The 14,562-nt window shown below is 43.3% G+C and overlaps 1 protein-coding gene across 1 annotated transcript in view; it reads right to left on the bottom strand.

The window, feature by feature from the left end:
* The window catches only part of ATP10A (ATPase phospholipid transporting 10A (putative)), a 352,646-nt gene extending 340,688 nt beyond the window's left edge, over window positions 1-11,958 (bottom strand). The window contains exon 1 of the mRNA XM_007945983.1: window positions 11,516-11,958. Within this exon, the coding sequence (XP_007944174.1) occupies window positions 11,516-11,958 (443 nt within the window). The remainder of the gene's footprint in view (window positions 1-11,515) is intronic.
* Window positions 11,959-14,562: the final 2,604 nt, after the last annotated feature.

Below are 14,562 nucleotides of genomic sequence, written 5' to 3'. Positions count from 1 at the left end.
TTCAGTTACAGTGTGATTACAGGATGTATTTTTGTACATTTGCTTGTACTTTTTGATGGTTATTCAATTGTTATTTTTGTCTAATGTAGTGGAAGACAGCAACAGTCCCCATACAACACAACTACACTCATACCTCCCAAAGCTTCACTTACTGAGTGAGAGCCATCACTTCCTTCTCCACTAATGGGCCAATGATAAACAACCACCAAGAAGAGCCTGAATCACCCTTGGCTGCTCTTCACAAAAAGTTAACAGAGATCTAAATACAATAATGCCACAATGTCTCAGAGACAACAGACCATTAGGATCCACATGAAGAAGCAACACAAAGTGATAGAAACAAGGGAGGAGGATACAGACCCAGAACATATCCCTGAGGAAGAAGCAGCATTGGAACTCTCTGATAAGGAATTCAAAAGCATTATATTTATTCTCCCAGATTCCAGGGAAACTGGAATTCCTTCTTCAAAGAATTGAGAGACAGACCAAGGAAAACACAGATAAAAACCTAGAAGAATTTTGGAAAAAAATATAAGAACAAAATGAAAAATTAGAAATGATTCTAAATCTACAGATAGAAATCCAGAAGATTAATACTAAATCATCAGAAATAAATAACACATTGGAAGGGCAAAGGAGCAGAACTGATGCAAAGGAAGACAGAATTAATGAGATTGAAGACAAATACCTGAATGCTTCTTTGGAGAGGAATCAATCAGAGAAAAGATCAAAACAAAATGAAGAAAGCCTAAGGTTCATGTTGGATATCATTAAAAGGAATAACCTACATGTTATTGGAATCCCAGAACAGGAAGAGGATAATAAAACCACTGAGAAAATTGTCCAAGATTTGTTGGAGAACTTCCCTGATATGATGAAAAATGAAAATATATCCATTCAGGAAGTCCAACAGACCCCAAACAGGATAGACCCCAAAAGAAAATAACCAAGGCATATCATAATCAAACTCATCAAAACCAAAGACAAAGAAAGAATCCTGAAAGCAGTACAGGAAAAACAAAAACTTACTTACAAAAGACAACCAGTAAGAATAAGCTCTGATTTCTCAGCAGAAACCATGCAAGCAAGAACGCAATGGGATGGTATATACAAAATCCTGAAAGAGAAAATTTTTCAACCAAGAATTATATACCTGGCAAAGCCGTCCCTCAAATATGATGGTGAAATTAGGAGATTTGCAGATAAGCAGAAACTAAGGGAATTTGTTGAAACCAGACCAACCTTAAAAGAGATACCAAAGGGAGTCCTTTGTACAGAGAACCAAAAATACTAAATAACAACCGACCATTAATACACAAGATGAAATAACACAGAAACCACAGTTATGGACATATCCAAAGTAAAATAAGCCGAGAAGACTGTAAACAGGTAACCAGAGACACCCATTGGCAAATGAGGACAATGACAAACAAAAAGAGTGAAAAGACTGTGTAGTTACAGAACTTCTAAATGGTAAGGAAGTCAAGAGAGTTGCAAGATAGAATGGACTGTTCTAATCTCGGGGAGAATATTATAAATCACAGGGTAACCTCAAAGAAAAATGATAAACCTTCACATTACAATAAAAAAGAAGACAAACACAAATATTCAGCAAATACTAAAACAACAGCAACAAAGGTAATGATAACACGATTCATAATCATAATGAGCTCAGCACAGAAAATAATATGGAACAAAGAAACCAGGGACATCATGATAAAAACACATGACAAAATGACAGCAACCAATTCATACTTGTCAATAATTACACTGAATGTTAATGGATTAAATTCAAGAGATGGAGAGTTGCAGATTGGAAAAGAAAACAAAACCCATCAATATGCTACCTACAAGAGGCACATGTTAGAGACAAAGACAAAAATAGACCAAAAATAAAAGTTTGGAAAAAATATATCAAGCAAATTGCAGGACTGGCAATATTAATTTCTGATCAAATTGACTTTAAGACAAAAACCACCATACGAGACAAGGAAGGACATTATATAATGATTAAAGGATCAATTGAACATGAAGATATAACCATAATAAATATTTATGGACCCAATGAAAGAGCCCCAAAATACATAAATTAGAATTTAAGAGTTGAAAATCCAAATAGATGACCCCACAGTCATAGTGGAAGACTTTAATACACCACTTTCAATGAAAGATAGAAAAACTGGAAAGAAACCCAACAAAGATGCAGAAGAGTTAAACAATACAATCCACCAAATTGACCTCATAGACATCTACAGAGAACTTCAAGAAACAACAGTACAATATACATTCTTTTCCAGTGCACTTGGAACATTTTCCATGATAGACTACATGGTAGGCCAAAATGCAAGCCTTAATAAATTTAAAAACACTAAAATACTGCAAACCATATTTTCAGATCATAATGCTATCAAATTAGAAATCAATAATAGGATGATCGATAGAAAAAGAGTAAACACATTGAAACTGAACAACACCCTCCTTGAGAAAGACTGGGTAAGAGAAAAAATAAAAATTGAAATTCAAAAATTCCTTAAATGAAATGAGAATGAAAACACAACATACCAAAACCATTGGGACACAGCCAAAGCAGTGATTAGAGGCCAATTTATAACAATAAATGCACACATCCAAAAAGAAGAGCCAAAATCAACACTTTAAACCAACATCTCCAACAATTAGAAAGAGAACAGCAAGAAAAGCCCACACTCACCAGAAAAAGGAAATAATAAAGATGCAAGCAGAAATCAATGAAACAGAAAATAAAAGAGCAAAAGAAAAAAATCAATAAGGCCAGAAGCTGGTTTTTTGAAAAGATCAATAAAATTGACAAACCACTGGCAAATTTAACAAAGGAAAAGAGGAAGAGAAGACAAATAACACTAATAAGAAACAAAATGGGTGACATCACAACACAACCAACTGAAATAAAAAAGATAATATCAGCATACAATGAAGAACTGTACTCCAACAAACTTGAAAATCTGGAAGAAATGGGCATATTTCTAGAAACCCACCACTTACCTAAACTAACACAGACTGATGTGGAAAAGTTGAACAGATCCATAATAAAAGAAGAAACTGAACAGGTCATCAAAAAATTAAGAACAAAATAACTCTTGGCCCAGATGGTTTTACCGGAGAATTCTACCAAACATTCAGAGAAGAACTGATACCAATCCTACTCAAACTATTGCAAAACATAGAAAACGATGGAATCCTCCCTAACTCATTTTATGAAGCAAGCATAACCCTGATACCAAAACCAGGCAAAGATATCACTCAAAAGGAAAACTACAGACCAGTATCACTCATGAATATAGACGCAAAAATCTTCAACAAAATCCTAGCCAATAGACTCCAACAACATATTGAGAAAATCATTCATTATGACTAAGTGGGGTTTATATCAGGTATGCAGGGATGGTTCAACATTAGAAAAAACAAGCAACATCATCCACCACATAAATAAAACAAAGGAGAAGAACCATATGATCATATCAATTGATGCAGAAAGAGCATTTGACAAATTCCAACATCCATTCCTGATCAAAACTCTCAGCAAAATAGGAATAGAAGGGACATTCCTCAGCATAATAAAGGGCATCTATGCAAAACCAACAGCCACCATTATACTCAATGGAGACAGACTGAAACCATTCCTCTTGAGAACAGGAACCAGACAAGGATGCCCACTGTTACCACTTCTATTCAACACTGTACTGGAAGCCCTAGCCAGGGCCATAAGGCAAGAGAGGAAAATCAAAGGCATCCAAATTGATAAGGAAGAAGTCAAACTATTTGCTGATGATATGATCCTCTACCTAGAAAACCCAAGAGACTCAGTCACAAATCTACTGGAACTAATTGAGAGATTTAGCATCGTGGCAGGATACAAGATCAACATCAAAAAATCAGCTGGATTCTGCTACACTAGCAGAGAGATTGCTGAAAAAGAAATAAGGAAATCAATACGAATTACAATAGCTACCAAAAAATTAAAATACTTGGGAATAAATCTTACAAGGGACACAAAAGGCCTTTACAAAGAAAAGTATAAAAGACTAATTCAAAAAACCATAAGAGATCTGCATAAATGGAAGAACATCCCATGCCCATGGATAGGAAGATTGAACATTGTGAAAATGTCAGTTCTACCAAAAGCAATCTATACATTCAATGCAATCCCAATCCAGATCCCATCAACATTTTTTAAGGATATGGAAAAACCAATCACTAACTTTATATGGAAAGGAAAGAGACCCCAGATAAGCAAAGCACTATTGAAGAAGAACAAAGTAGGAGATCTCACTTTGCTGGACCTCAAAACCTGCTATACAGCCACAGTACTCAAAACTGCCTTTTATTGGTATAATGACAGACACAAAGACCAATGGAATAGAGTTGAGAATCCAGAAATAGATCCATCGACCTATGGTCAGCTGATCTTTGACAAAGGGCCGAAATCCATTAAATGGGAAAAAGAATGTTTGTTTAATAAACTGTGCTGGCAAAACTGAAGATCCATTTGCAGAAAAATGAAACAAGATCTGTACCTCACACCATACACAAAAACTAAATAGAGATGAATCAAAGACTTACATGTGAAACCTAAAACTATAAAGTTCCTCAAGGAAAAACTAGGTGCAAATTTAGGGGCCCTAATATATGACATAAATAGACTATCAAGTATAACCCAAAATAAACAAACAGCAGAAGGGAAACAAGATGAATGGGACCTTCTAAAATTAAATTTTTATGTGCTTCCAAAGACTTCTGCAAAAGAGTCAAAAGAGAACCTACAGAAAACATTTGGCAATGACATATCTGACAAAAGACTTACCGCTAGAATTTATAGAAAACTCCAACACCTCAATAACAAAAAGACAAATAATCCAATAGAAAAATGGGCAGAAGACATGAATAGACACTTCACCAAGGAGGATATTCAGGTGGCCAACAAACATATGAAGAAATGCTCACAATCATTAGCCATTAGAGAGATACAAATCAAAACAACAATGAGATACCATATTGCTACAGCACTAGTAGCAAAGTTCAACAAGATAGAAAATAACAAATGCTGGTGAGGATGTGGAGAGATTGGGACTCTCATACACTGCTGGTGGGACTGTAAAATGGTACAACCATTGTGGAAAGCAGTATGGCTATTCCTTAAAAAGTTGGAATTAGAAATACCATTTGGCCCAGCCATCCCATTACTAGGTATATATCCTAAAGAAGTGAGAGCCATGACAAGAACAGATAGATGCACGCCCATGTTCATCACAGCAGTATTTACAGTAGCCAAAAGATGGAAACAATGTAAGTGTCCATCAACTGAGGAGTGGATAACCAAACTTTGCTACATACATACAATGGCATACTATGCAACCCTAAAGAATAATGTATAATCTGAGAAACACTGCATAACGTGGATGAACTTGGAAGACATTATGCTGAGTGAAATAAGTCAATCACAGAAGGACAAATATTGTATTAGTCTGTTATTGTAAAAATCAAGGAAAAATTTACCTATGGAAGGAAATTTATCTTGTTGGTTATCAGGCGTGGGAGGTGGGGAGGGAACACTGTTAGATAGGTAGAGATAAGCATTGATTCGGGTGAAGAGAAGGGCAATGTACCAAATGTGAGTGATCAATGGTGGCACTGAGGAAGAGGAGGACAGAGAGGTACATGGGAGGTACAGACAACAAAGATGAACCCTTTTGCACATGCAGTACAGTGTTGTCAGTGAAGACAAACATGGGTATATGGGTGGATAGATGGGTGGACAGGCTGAACTATTAGGTATGTCTATGCATCAGGAGTGTACCCAAATCCATGTATAGGGTTGGTACACAATGGTCCTATAAGTGTATTTGTGTAATCTGAATTCCCAGGTATATAGTAGAGCTGACAAGTCACTTGGTCACAGCCAGCTACCCGGAGGGACCAAGTAGTTGAACCTCTGGGTTCAGGACCATAGGCACAGGGGACATCAAGCTCAACTGGCATAACATACTACACAAAACATTGTTCCACCTCCTACTTTGGCGAGTAGCAACTGGGATTTTAAAAACTTGCAAGCAGCCATCTATATGCAACGATGGGTCTCTCCTCATCCAGAGCAAAGAAGAATGAAGGAAACCAAAGATTCATGTAAAGAATTAGTCCTAGTGACTGTTTCACCATGCAATCCGCAGCCTATTTGACTATGAGACCAGAAGAACTAGACGGCACCCGGCTACCACTGTCAACCACTCGGAGGGGGATCTATGTATGCAATCCTGGATAGAGAGGGAGAAAAATGTGAAACAAAACTCAAAATCTTTTGGGAAAAAAAAAAAAAAGTGGAACTAGGTTTGCTGGTCTGATAGAGCCTGGTGGAACCACCGAGACTATGGCCCCTGGCTTCCCTTCAGGTCTGGAATTGAACCTATATCTGTGGCTTCCAGCCAAGCAAAAGACAGGCATAGGAGATGACCAGTTACCTGAGGTAAATACACTCCTTGGAGAGAAGAATCATGGGAGAAAGAAGGGCTGTTTATGCACAGGGAGACAGGTCAGGGGGCAGGGGTGCATGGAGAGATGGACACAGGGAAGAGGTGACTGTCGGGAGGAAGTGGGAGGGGAGTTGTTGCATTGTGGTGAACTGCGGTCAGTATCATGAGACAAAGTGTATGTGAACTGCTGTATGGAAAGTGAATTTTCTTTGTAAATTTTCACCCAAATCACAATAAAAGAAAAAAAAAAAGAATCAAATGAAAGGGAAGAGACAAAAAGTAAAGGTAAGTCCAAAATAAGCATCACTCTCTATTCGTTCTCTGAAATTATGATGGAAAGACACCTAGATACACACTAAAATCCAAATACAAAGTCTAAAAGACTCAGGAAAGAAGTCACTTCAGGTCATTCAGAAACACTACTGTTTAAAACATCATCCTAGAGACAAACAAAAGCTGTCAATAAGAACATATTGAGTGATTATAAAATGTATGGAAAGTGCAGGGGGGAAAAAAAGACAGAAAAGTATCTACCAACACCCAGACCAGGGTTTTGAGCAGAGAGATGAAAGCTAAGGCCCATGGGGACAAGAGCAACACCACTTGCCAAAGGCCTTGGGGTCAGAGCCTGAACACATGTGTGGAACTGTGGCCTATCACCACCATTTTACAAATTACAGAATGGAGGAAGACAGGTAAGGGGTGTGACTTGTCAAGGAACCCACGGCCATCAGTTGTTGTTGTTGTTGTTATTTGCCATCGAGTCGGCCCCGACTCCTCAGTGGCAGGACTCAAATCCAAGACAGAGCTACCTCCTCAGGCCATTCAGAGCATGGTGCCACAGTTTGATCTTGCTACAATGTTATCCATTTGCTCCTATTTTTTTTCAGGGATAAATGGATATGTTTCAATATAAATGTATTCTTTGGTTCTTCCTTCTGCCTTCTTGAATAGTATTCCCTTCCCAGGAACACACCTTCTTTGGCTTTCTCACAGTTTCTTCTGATACTATTTTCTTTCCTGGACTAGAACCAGCACTGCCCCTTTAGCCTGGCCAGGCTTTCCTTGTCCCAGCTGGACACTCAATAGTGGAGTTAATGGACTTCAACCAGAGGAGTGTGGCTGCCTCAGACAGAGAACCCTGAGACCAATCATCTAGTCCCCCACCTGCCTGTGCACTGCGCTGTGCATGTGATTGGGCTCAAGTGCCCTTGTCTTCCATCCATCGCCCAGAGGGAGGTAGGAGTCTCAGCACATGGATCCTCTGGCACTAAGGAAATCAATTAGCCAGCTCCCTACCCAGTACCCTACACTCTGCTCCTACCTCACCCAAAGCACCAAGTGAATCTCAACATCTATCTATATCTATCTCTCGCTCTCTCTTGATCTCGCTCTTGCTCTCAATCTCTCCTACCCACCCCAGCTGAGCATGTTTTTGAAGTATTTTGCTAAATACAGTCAGAATTACATGAAAAGATAAAATATGTTTGGACATGGAACAGAGGCTTGCTGAAAGAATCTCTGGGCTCATTAGTGACATAAGACCCCAATCTCACCCCTACCTCCAGAGAGACTCTGGTTCCACTGTCTGGTGGCCCAGGAAGCTGTGCTTTCTAACATGTACAACAGGTGATTCTTATAGAGAGAGAGTCCAATTACCACGTTATTAAGAGACACCATATAGCAAAGAATACTGAAAATATCAATGGACAGCCATAAGAATAAAAAAAAATCTGCATTGGAAGAAGTACAACTGGAATGCCCCTTAAAAATGACAACAGCCAGACTTCATTGCATGTACTCTGGTCATGTTGGCAGAAAGAACCAGTCCTTAGAGAAGGCTATTATACTTAGTTAAGTAGAGGTCAGTAAAATGAGAAGACCCTCAATGAGATGGATTGCCACAGTAGCTGTGGTGATGGGCTCAAGCATAGCCAAGATTGTGAGGATGGCACAGGACTAGGCAATGTTTTGTTCCATTGTACACAGGGTTGCTATGAGTCAGAACCAACATGATGTCACCTAACAACCACAACAATATATGAATACTGGTACCAATAACTGACTCTCTCTAGGCTGCTGGCTAGGGAGAAATCCTCCTCCATTCTAGTAGTCACACCTCACACACCTACACCTCATTCTTACACATCAAGTTTAATAGTGCACTAATTAACATACCTGCATGTCAACTGCGTAATTATGACTGACAACGGTTGGCCTCCGTGTCACATAATAGGCCCAGACATTTTCCCCTGTGCTTTCCAATACTTTTGGCAGTAACCAAAGGCCTCGAAGAAACTTCGGCCCAACATAAAAGAACTCCTTTGCCTTCCCAGGCTTCTTGGCTTACATGTCTGCTGACTGAGAGCTCCCCAAGGCTGAACAGGAGACAGGAGGTCTTGGGCCTCCAATAGCACCTTAACTCCATGCAACATATTATGACCTGGTCACACCCTTGAGATCCCCTGCCCCAGGCTCCCTCTTCTGCAGCCCCTGCCCTCCCTCCTGCACCTGATCACATCCTCCTTAGTCTTGTTAGTCTCCTTAGCCATGGACCAATCCCACTCCAGGAGGCCTCGCCTGACACTGTTCTGCAACCCTAGGTGAGGAGTCCTCCCAGTGCCTTGCACCCTGTGGAGGAACTCACCCCACGGAACAATTGATCCCTACAGTCAGCTCAGAGGTACCCTCCTGGGCCTGAGTCGGTGGACAGGGAGAGATGCTGAGTTTCATCCAGCTTGGAAGGTCATCAGCACTCAAGCTGCTCTCCACTGTTGAGGACAGTCATGACAAGAAGGCTCAGATATCCACACTGTCACAGCCCAGTCCAGGAAACCCTATCCCAAACTTTCTAGGTCTGGAGGAATTTGACCTGGCTTCCTAGGGACTTCTGAGTAGAAACAGGTCACTGGAATGACTGTCCTGCTGATGGCTGGTGAGTGAGTAAAGAGTGCCAACAACGGCTGTGGTAGGTAGGTAAGAAGAGGGCTTGAACATGAGCTAAGCTGCTCTCTTCACAAAATCAGCACCCCCACTCCCCACAGTAACTACCCACAGACCCTCCAAGCAGAAAATGGTTCTTTCTCCAGTAAAACACCAAAGAATTATACTCTTGAAAGAATCTTCATCCCCAAATATCCATCTCAGGGCTGTTCTGAATGTTCAGAAATCTATCACTGGGGCAAAGGAGAAGGGAGCTGGACTGGAACAAGTGTGATCCACAAGGAAGAGGAATGTTTCAGAATCCCATGACATCCTGCAAAGTCCTACGCTCTTGAGTCAAGAGGACTGATTTGGGTTCCAACCTCCGTTTTCTAATCCAAAAGATGAGTGGTAATAATAATCCCTCTAACACATGGTTGTTTTAAGATCAAATGATATAGTGATGGAAAGTACTTTGTCAACTAAACACAAACTATATTCCAAGGCCTGATTATTTCTGAAAAGGAAGTCACAGAAGCTAAAGATTCAGTAATAGCAGGAAGTGGGGTATATTCAAAGACCGAAGCCCTTCGAGTCCCACTAAACTGCAGTGCAGAGGGCAGAGGTATAGCTACAAGAGCCCTTACTCCTGAGACACTGAAGGTGTCTGTAAGGGGCATCCCTAGCCCTCTGCTGCAGGTTCAGGTAAGCAGGAGTCAGGGAATCCACAGTTTTCCTCAGCACTCTGCTTGCTGAAAGGCCAATGAGCAATACTGAGAGGAAGCAGGGCAGTGTCAGTAAAGTCTGGACTGATACATAAGAATCACCTCCATGCTAATCAAACACAAGATTCCTGAGCCCAACCCCAGGTTTGTTGGGTCAGAAACTTTGGGCGTGGAGGCTGGAGAATTTTATTTTTTAATAAGATTCTCAAGTGATTCTTATATAAGTGGGATAAATATAAGCCAAAGAATAGCAGGAAAGCTTTGCAATTAGGAAGACTTCTGTCAAATTCCAATCCCATACATAACAGCTATTTGACTTTGGACAAATTATTTAACCTTAATACAGAGGGAATCAAGTGCAGATGCATGCACACGTGGTCTTCATCTGAGCGATCCTAAGAGTCAGGGACAACCGTGTCCCTTATCTTTTAGGGGAAAAATCTGCCACCAAGAGTATAAAGGTCTTGTTAGAGCCTGTTCATGTGAAAGCAGAACTCAGCTAATGTCCTCCAACTTGGAGGTTCATCTCAATTTCTGCATCTGAAGTCCAGAAAAGTGAAACAGGAGGGCAAGATGGATTGAGCTTTAGTAGGAGTCTAAAACCACCTGCTTCCTCAGTGTGGGGCCTTGGCATGGTCCCTGAGAGATCCAAGACCCATCTGTATCCAGTGTCTCTCTTAGGGTGAGGGCATAAAGGGGGCAGTGGCAGCAGGCATCTTGGGCAGGTCCAGTCTAAGGCTCTGACATTCTGAGGAAGGGGAGAGGGGAAGATGCAGGGCAACAGAACTACACACCCAGGTACTGACTGTGGGCAGGGTCTGCAAAAGCTGCAATCTTTCCATCTGGCAATTGGGGTTCCTAAAACATGGGACCAATTCCCAGCTCAGTGGCCTTCTTCCTGCTTACTCAGTGGATGGAGCTGCTGCTACTACCTCGCTGTTTCTATGTTGTCTCTAATCTGAACGTGAAGGTAGTTTAACTTTGCTGTCTCCAGATTTACCTGAGAAAATTATCCAGAATGAACTTTATGTTCTGGTATTGGCTGTTACATATCTTGGCCTATAGGACCTGGTCAAGGGCCACAGAAGGAACTTTAGGCAATTATACCTGAGGAAGCATTTCCCTCCTTTTTATTTCTAAAGTAAAACTGTTGGGGATGAGGATTCTCAGCTTCAGGGTGCCCTTTGTTCTGGCTTAGACACGAGGTCCAAGTGACAATCCCATAAGGCAAGAGAGCGTCAGTCCTGTCCTGGGATCCTTGTACTCCCCACAAGAAGTGGAGCAGCTCTCCAAGACACCTCAGCCCTGGTCCTGACCGCTCACTTCTGCCTAGCCCTGGGTTCTTGTAGGGGCCCACCACCTTACCTGCTATATACGAGGCAGCCCAAGTGATTGATCTCGTGGTCCGAACGGTGGCGACTGTAGTCCTCCCACAAATCTTTGAAGGCTGTGACGGCCAGGATGAAGAGCACAGGCGCCAGCGCCAGGCCGGGCTGGAAGGCGTTCACCGCTGGAACGAAGTTGAGTAGCGCAATGAAGACGAAGTACACGTTGGCCAGACGATGGAACTGCTCAAATAGGTTTTTGGGTAGGAAGGACAGCAGCGTATACTTGGTGGTCTTGAGCCGGTTGTCAGCCAGGTGCCGCGAACCCTTAGCTGCGCCCATCGCAGGCTCTTCGGCGCCAGGCGGCACCAGGTTGGAGCGCACCACGCGCGTCAGGCCCTCCCGCCTTCGGCGCCGCAGCCTCCGCCGCCGCCGCCGCGCCTTCTCCAGGGGCTTGTCTGCTGCTGGCCGCTCGCGCTCCATGGCTGCGTGTCACCCTGCCAGCCTCTAGGTAATCATCGCCAGCTGCCCGGTATTGCGGCGCGGACTCCCCGCCTGCGGAACGCACAGAGACTACAGTCAGCGCGCCACTGGCCCCACCCGGCCGGCGTCTTCCGCCTCACCCCTCCGCCCCAGCAGCGCGTAGACTAGCGGGGGGAAAGAGGCCCTTTGTGCGCACCGCCCACCCGCTAAGCTGCTGACCCCTCTGCCCGCCTACGGCTCATCCTGCGCGCGCTCCTCCCCGCCTGCGTTTGGGCCCGAACAAGGCGGGAGGGAAACCCAAAGGGCTGGAGCATACAGCGTTGGAGTGGCTTAGTTTCGTTTCCCAGAAGGATTGGCGGGGTCCTGAGCAGGGCAGATGCAAGCCCGCGAAGAGTAGGAGTCGCGGAGAGTATGGGAGGAAAAGTCCTGCAGTACCCTCACAGCATAAGGCTTTCCCCAGGGCTAGACCCGCTTAGGCCCTGGACTTGGGAAATAAAAGCCACCTCTTGGAGTCAACTAAATTCGAAATACAAATAAGCCCGGGCATGCCAATGCTCAGCTGTTTACATTTACTGGGGGCATCTGCTTCCTAGAAGGTCCCAGAAAGCAGGAATCACTGTCCTAGCAACCTGTCCAGCAGCCTCCCCTTCGCAGCTGCTGCAGCTCCATCTATTTTCAGCCTCAAGCCCTGGGTAAACTAGACCTTTTCTCCTTTCCATGACCACTCCATTTCCTACTCCCCTGAGTGGGAATTTTTTTTTTTTTTTTAATTGTGATTTGGATGAAGATTTACAGCGCAAATTCACTTTCCATACAGCAGTTCACATACACTTTGTCTCATGATGTTGACTACAGTTTACCACAATGCAACAGCTCCCCTCCCACTTCCTCCCCATAGTTTACCTCTTCCCAGTGTCCATCCCTCCATACACTCTTGTCCCCTGAGCTGTCTCCCTGTGCATAAGCAGCCCTTCTTTCTCCCATGATTGTTTTCTCTAAGGAGTGTATCTAACTGAAGTAGATGTTCAACTCATATGCCTGTCTTTTGTTTGGCTTGAAACCACGGGTGTGGGTTCAATTCCAGACCTGAAGGGCAGCTAGGGGCCATAGTCTCAGTGGTTCCAGCAGGCTCTATCGGACCAGCAACCTGGTGCCCCCCCCCCCTTTTTTTCCCTGAGTGGGAATTTTTAATTGTGGAGAAATAGACTGCTATAGCAGAGGCAGGCTTTGGTTTTAAGGCATTTCCTTCTCTGGTAAAGGATGCTGAGGTCCAGACAAGTGACTAAGGAATTAAGTATGGTTGTTGAGGGCAGAGAGTGGGGCTTAGGGAAACATTAGGAGGATAAAGCAGAACTGCCAAGGCAAAAGGGCCCTCTCCTTACTCATGGGTGAGAGAGAAGGTGAGAGAGGGAAGTGGGCTGAAGGTGGGCAGTAAGAGAGCATGCTTGGGGAGGCAAAGAAAGCTTGAGAGCCCCTATTCTGCAGTATGATTTTCCCAGATGCACGCAGTACTGATGACTTGCTTGTCTGTGCTTCATTTAGACGTGAGCAAGGGGAGGAGTGTCTTTTCTCAGGAAGCCCTGGACTGGGGAATTTTGTAGGAGGGGTGCTTTGACTGCAGGTCAGCCTCCATGGGGACACTTTTCCTGCATTGAGACATTCCTCACTTCCCACACCCCAGATAATGCCCCCATTGGCTGCCAGCTGTCCTTCCTCAAATACTTACAGACTTGCTCTTCCCTGATTCTGTGCAAATCACTCCATGCAAATCCTTCTCTCTATCTGGGGCCCACTTCTGCTCCCTGTCCCTACACTCTTCAGCTAAACAGGCTTCTACATCCCTATGGAGAGCTTTACTAGAAACCATATTATGTATGGAATCCACCACAAGAGAGTAGAGGGATAGATATTATTATAGTAGATATTATTATAAAAAATAATATCTGCCATAGATAAAGCCCCGCCAGGCATAGGGGTGCAATTTTGAGTGGCTGAGGCCCATATCAAAGAAAGTTCTGGTGGAACACCTGCATTTTCAGGGAAAGAAGTCAGATCTCAAATGACCAGTGACACCCTTAACTGAATATCAATGAAAAATGAGGAATGACCTCAAATATCTTGGTTTCCAGAACCTGACTCCTCATAGCTCCATCTCTTCCTTTCTCATTAAACCCAATTGGACCCCAAGGCCTGATGATTCGCTCCATTGGCACAGCTGACTAACTCCCAAACCCTGACAGGTATCCCCAGATATCCTCAAAAGCCTCCCTGCAGGACTCCTGGCCACCCAGCTGCCTTGCTTTCACCATTCCACACAGTGCTGCTAAAGTAATTACTTTGTCCCTTTTTTCATTTCCTTACCCCAGAGCTTATAAAAGTCCCCTGTTGCTTATAAAGTCAAATTGTGACTCCTCAGGGAGAGCTGCAAGACCCTGGGGAAAACTGGACAGCAATTTCTGGATTTACTTCACCCCTCTCCTTACTCCCAGCCCAGGCCTGGGGCAATGGGCATCCTTACCCTTTTCAGAACAGGCCTTGTTCACTCCTACCTGCATTCCGCTTTCAGGTTCCAAGATTCCATGAGTCACACTGCCCTGTGTGGCT

This window comes from Orycteropus afer, unplaced genomic scaffold (genome assembly GCF_000298275.1).
Source record: "Orycteropus afer afer isolate SDZICR_OR568_19922 unplaced genomic scaffold, OryAfe1.0 scaffold00146, whole genome shotgun sequence".
Lineage (NCBI taxonomy): Eukaryota > Metazoa > Chordata > Mammalia > Tubulidentata > Orycteropodidae > Orycteropus > Orycteropus afer.
The sequence above is the reverse complement of the archived record's forward strand: the minus strand, read 5'-3'. Positions and strand labels throughout refer to the sequence as shown.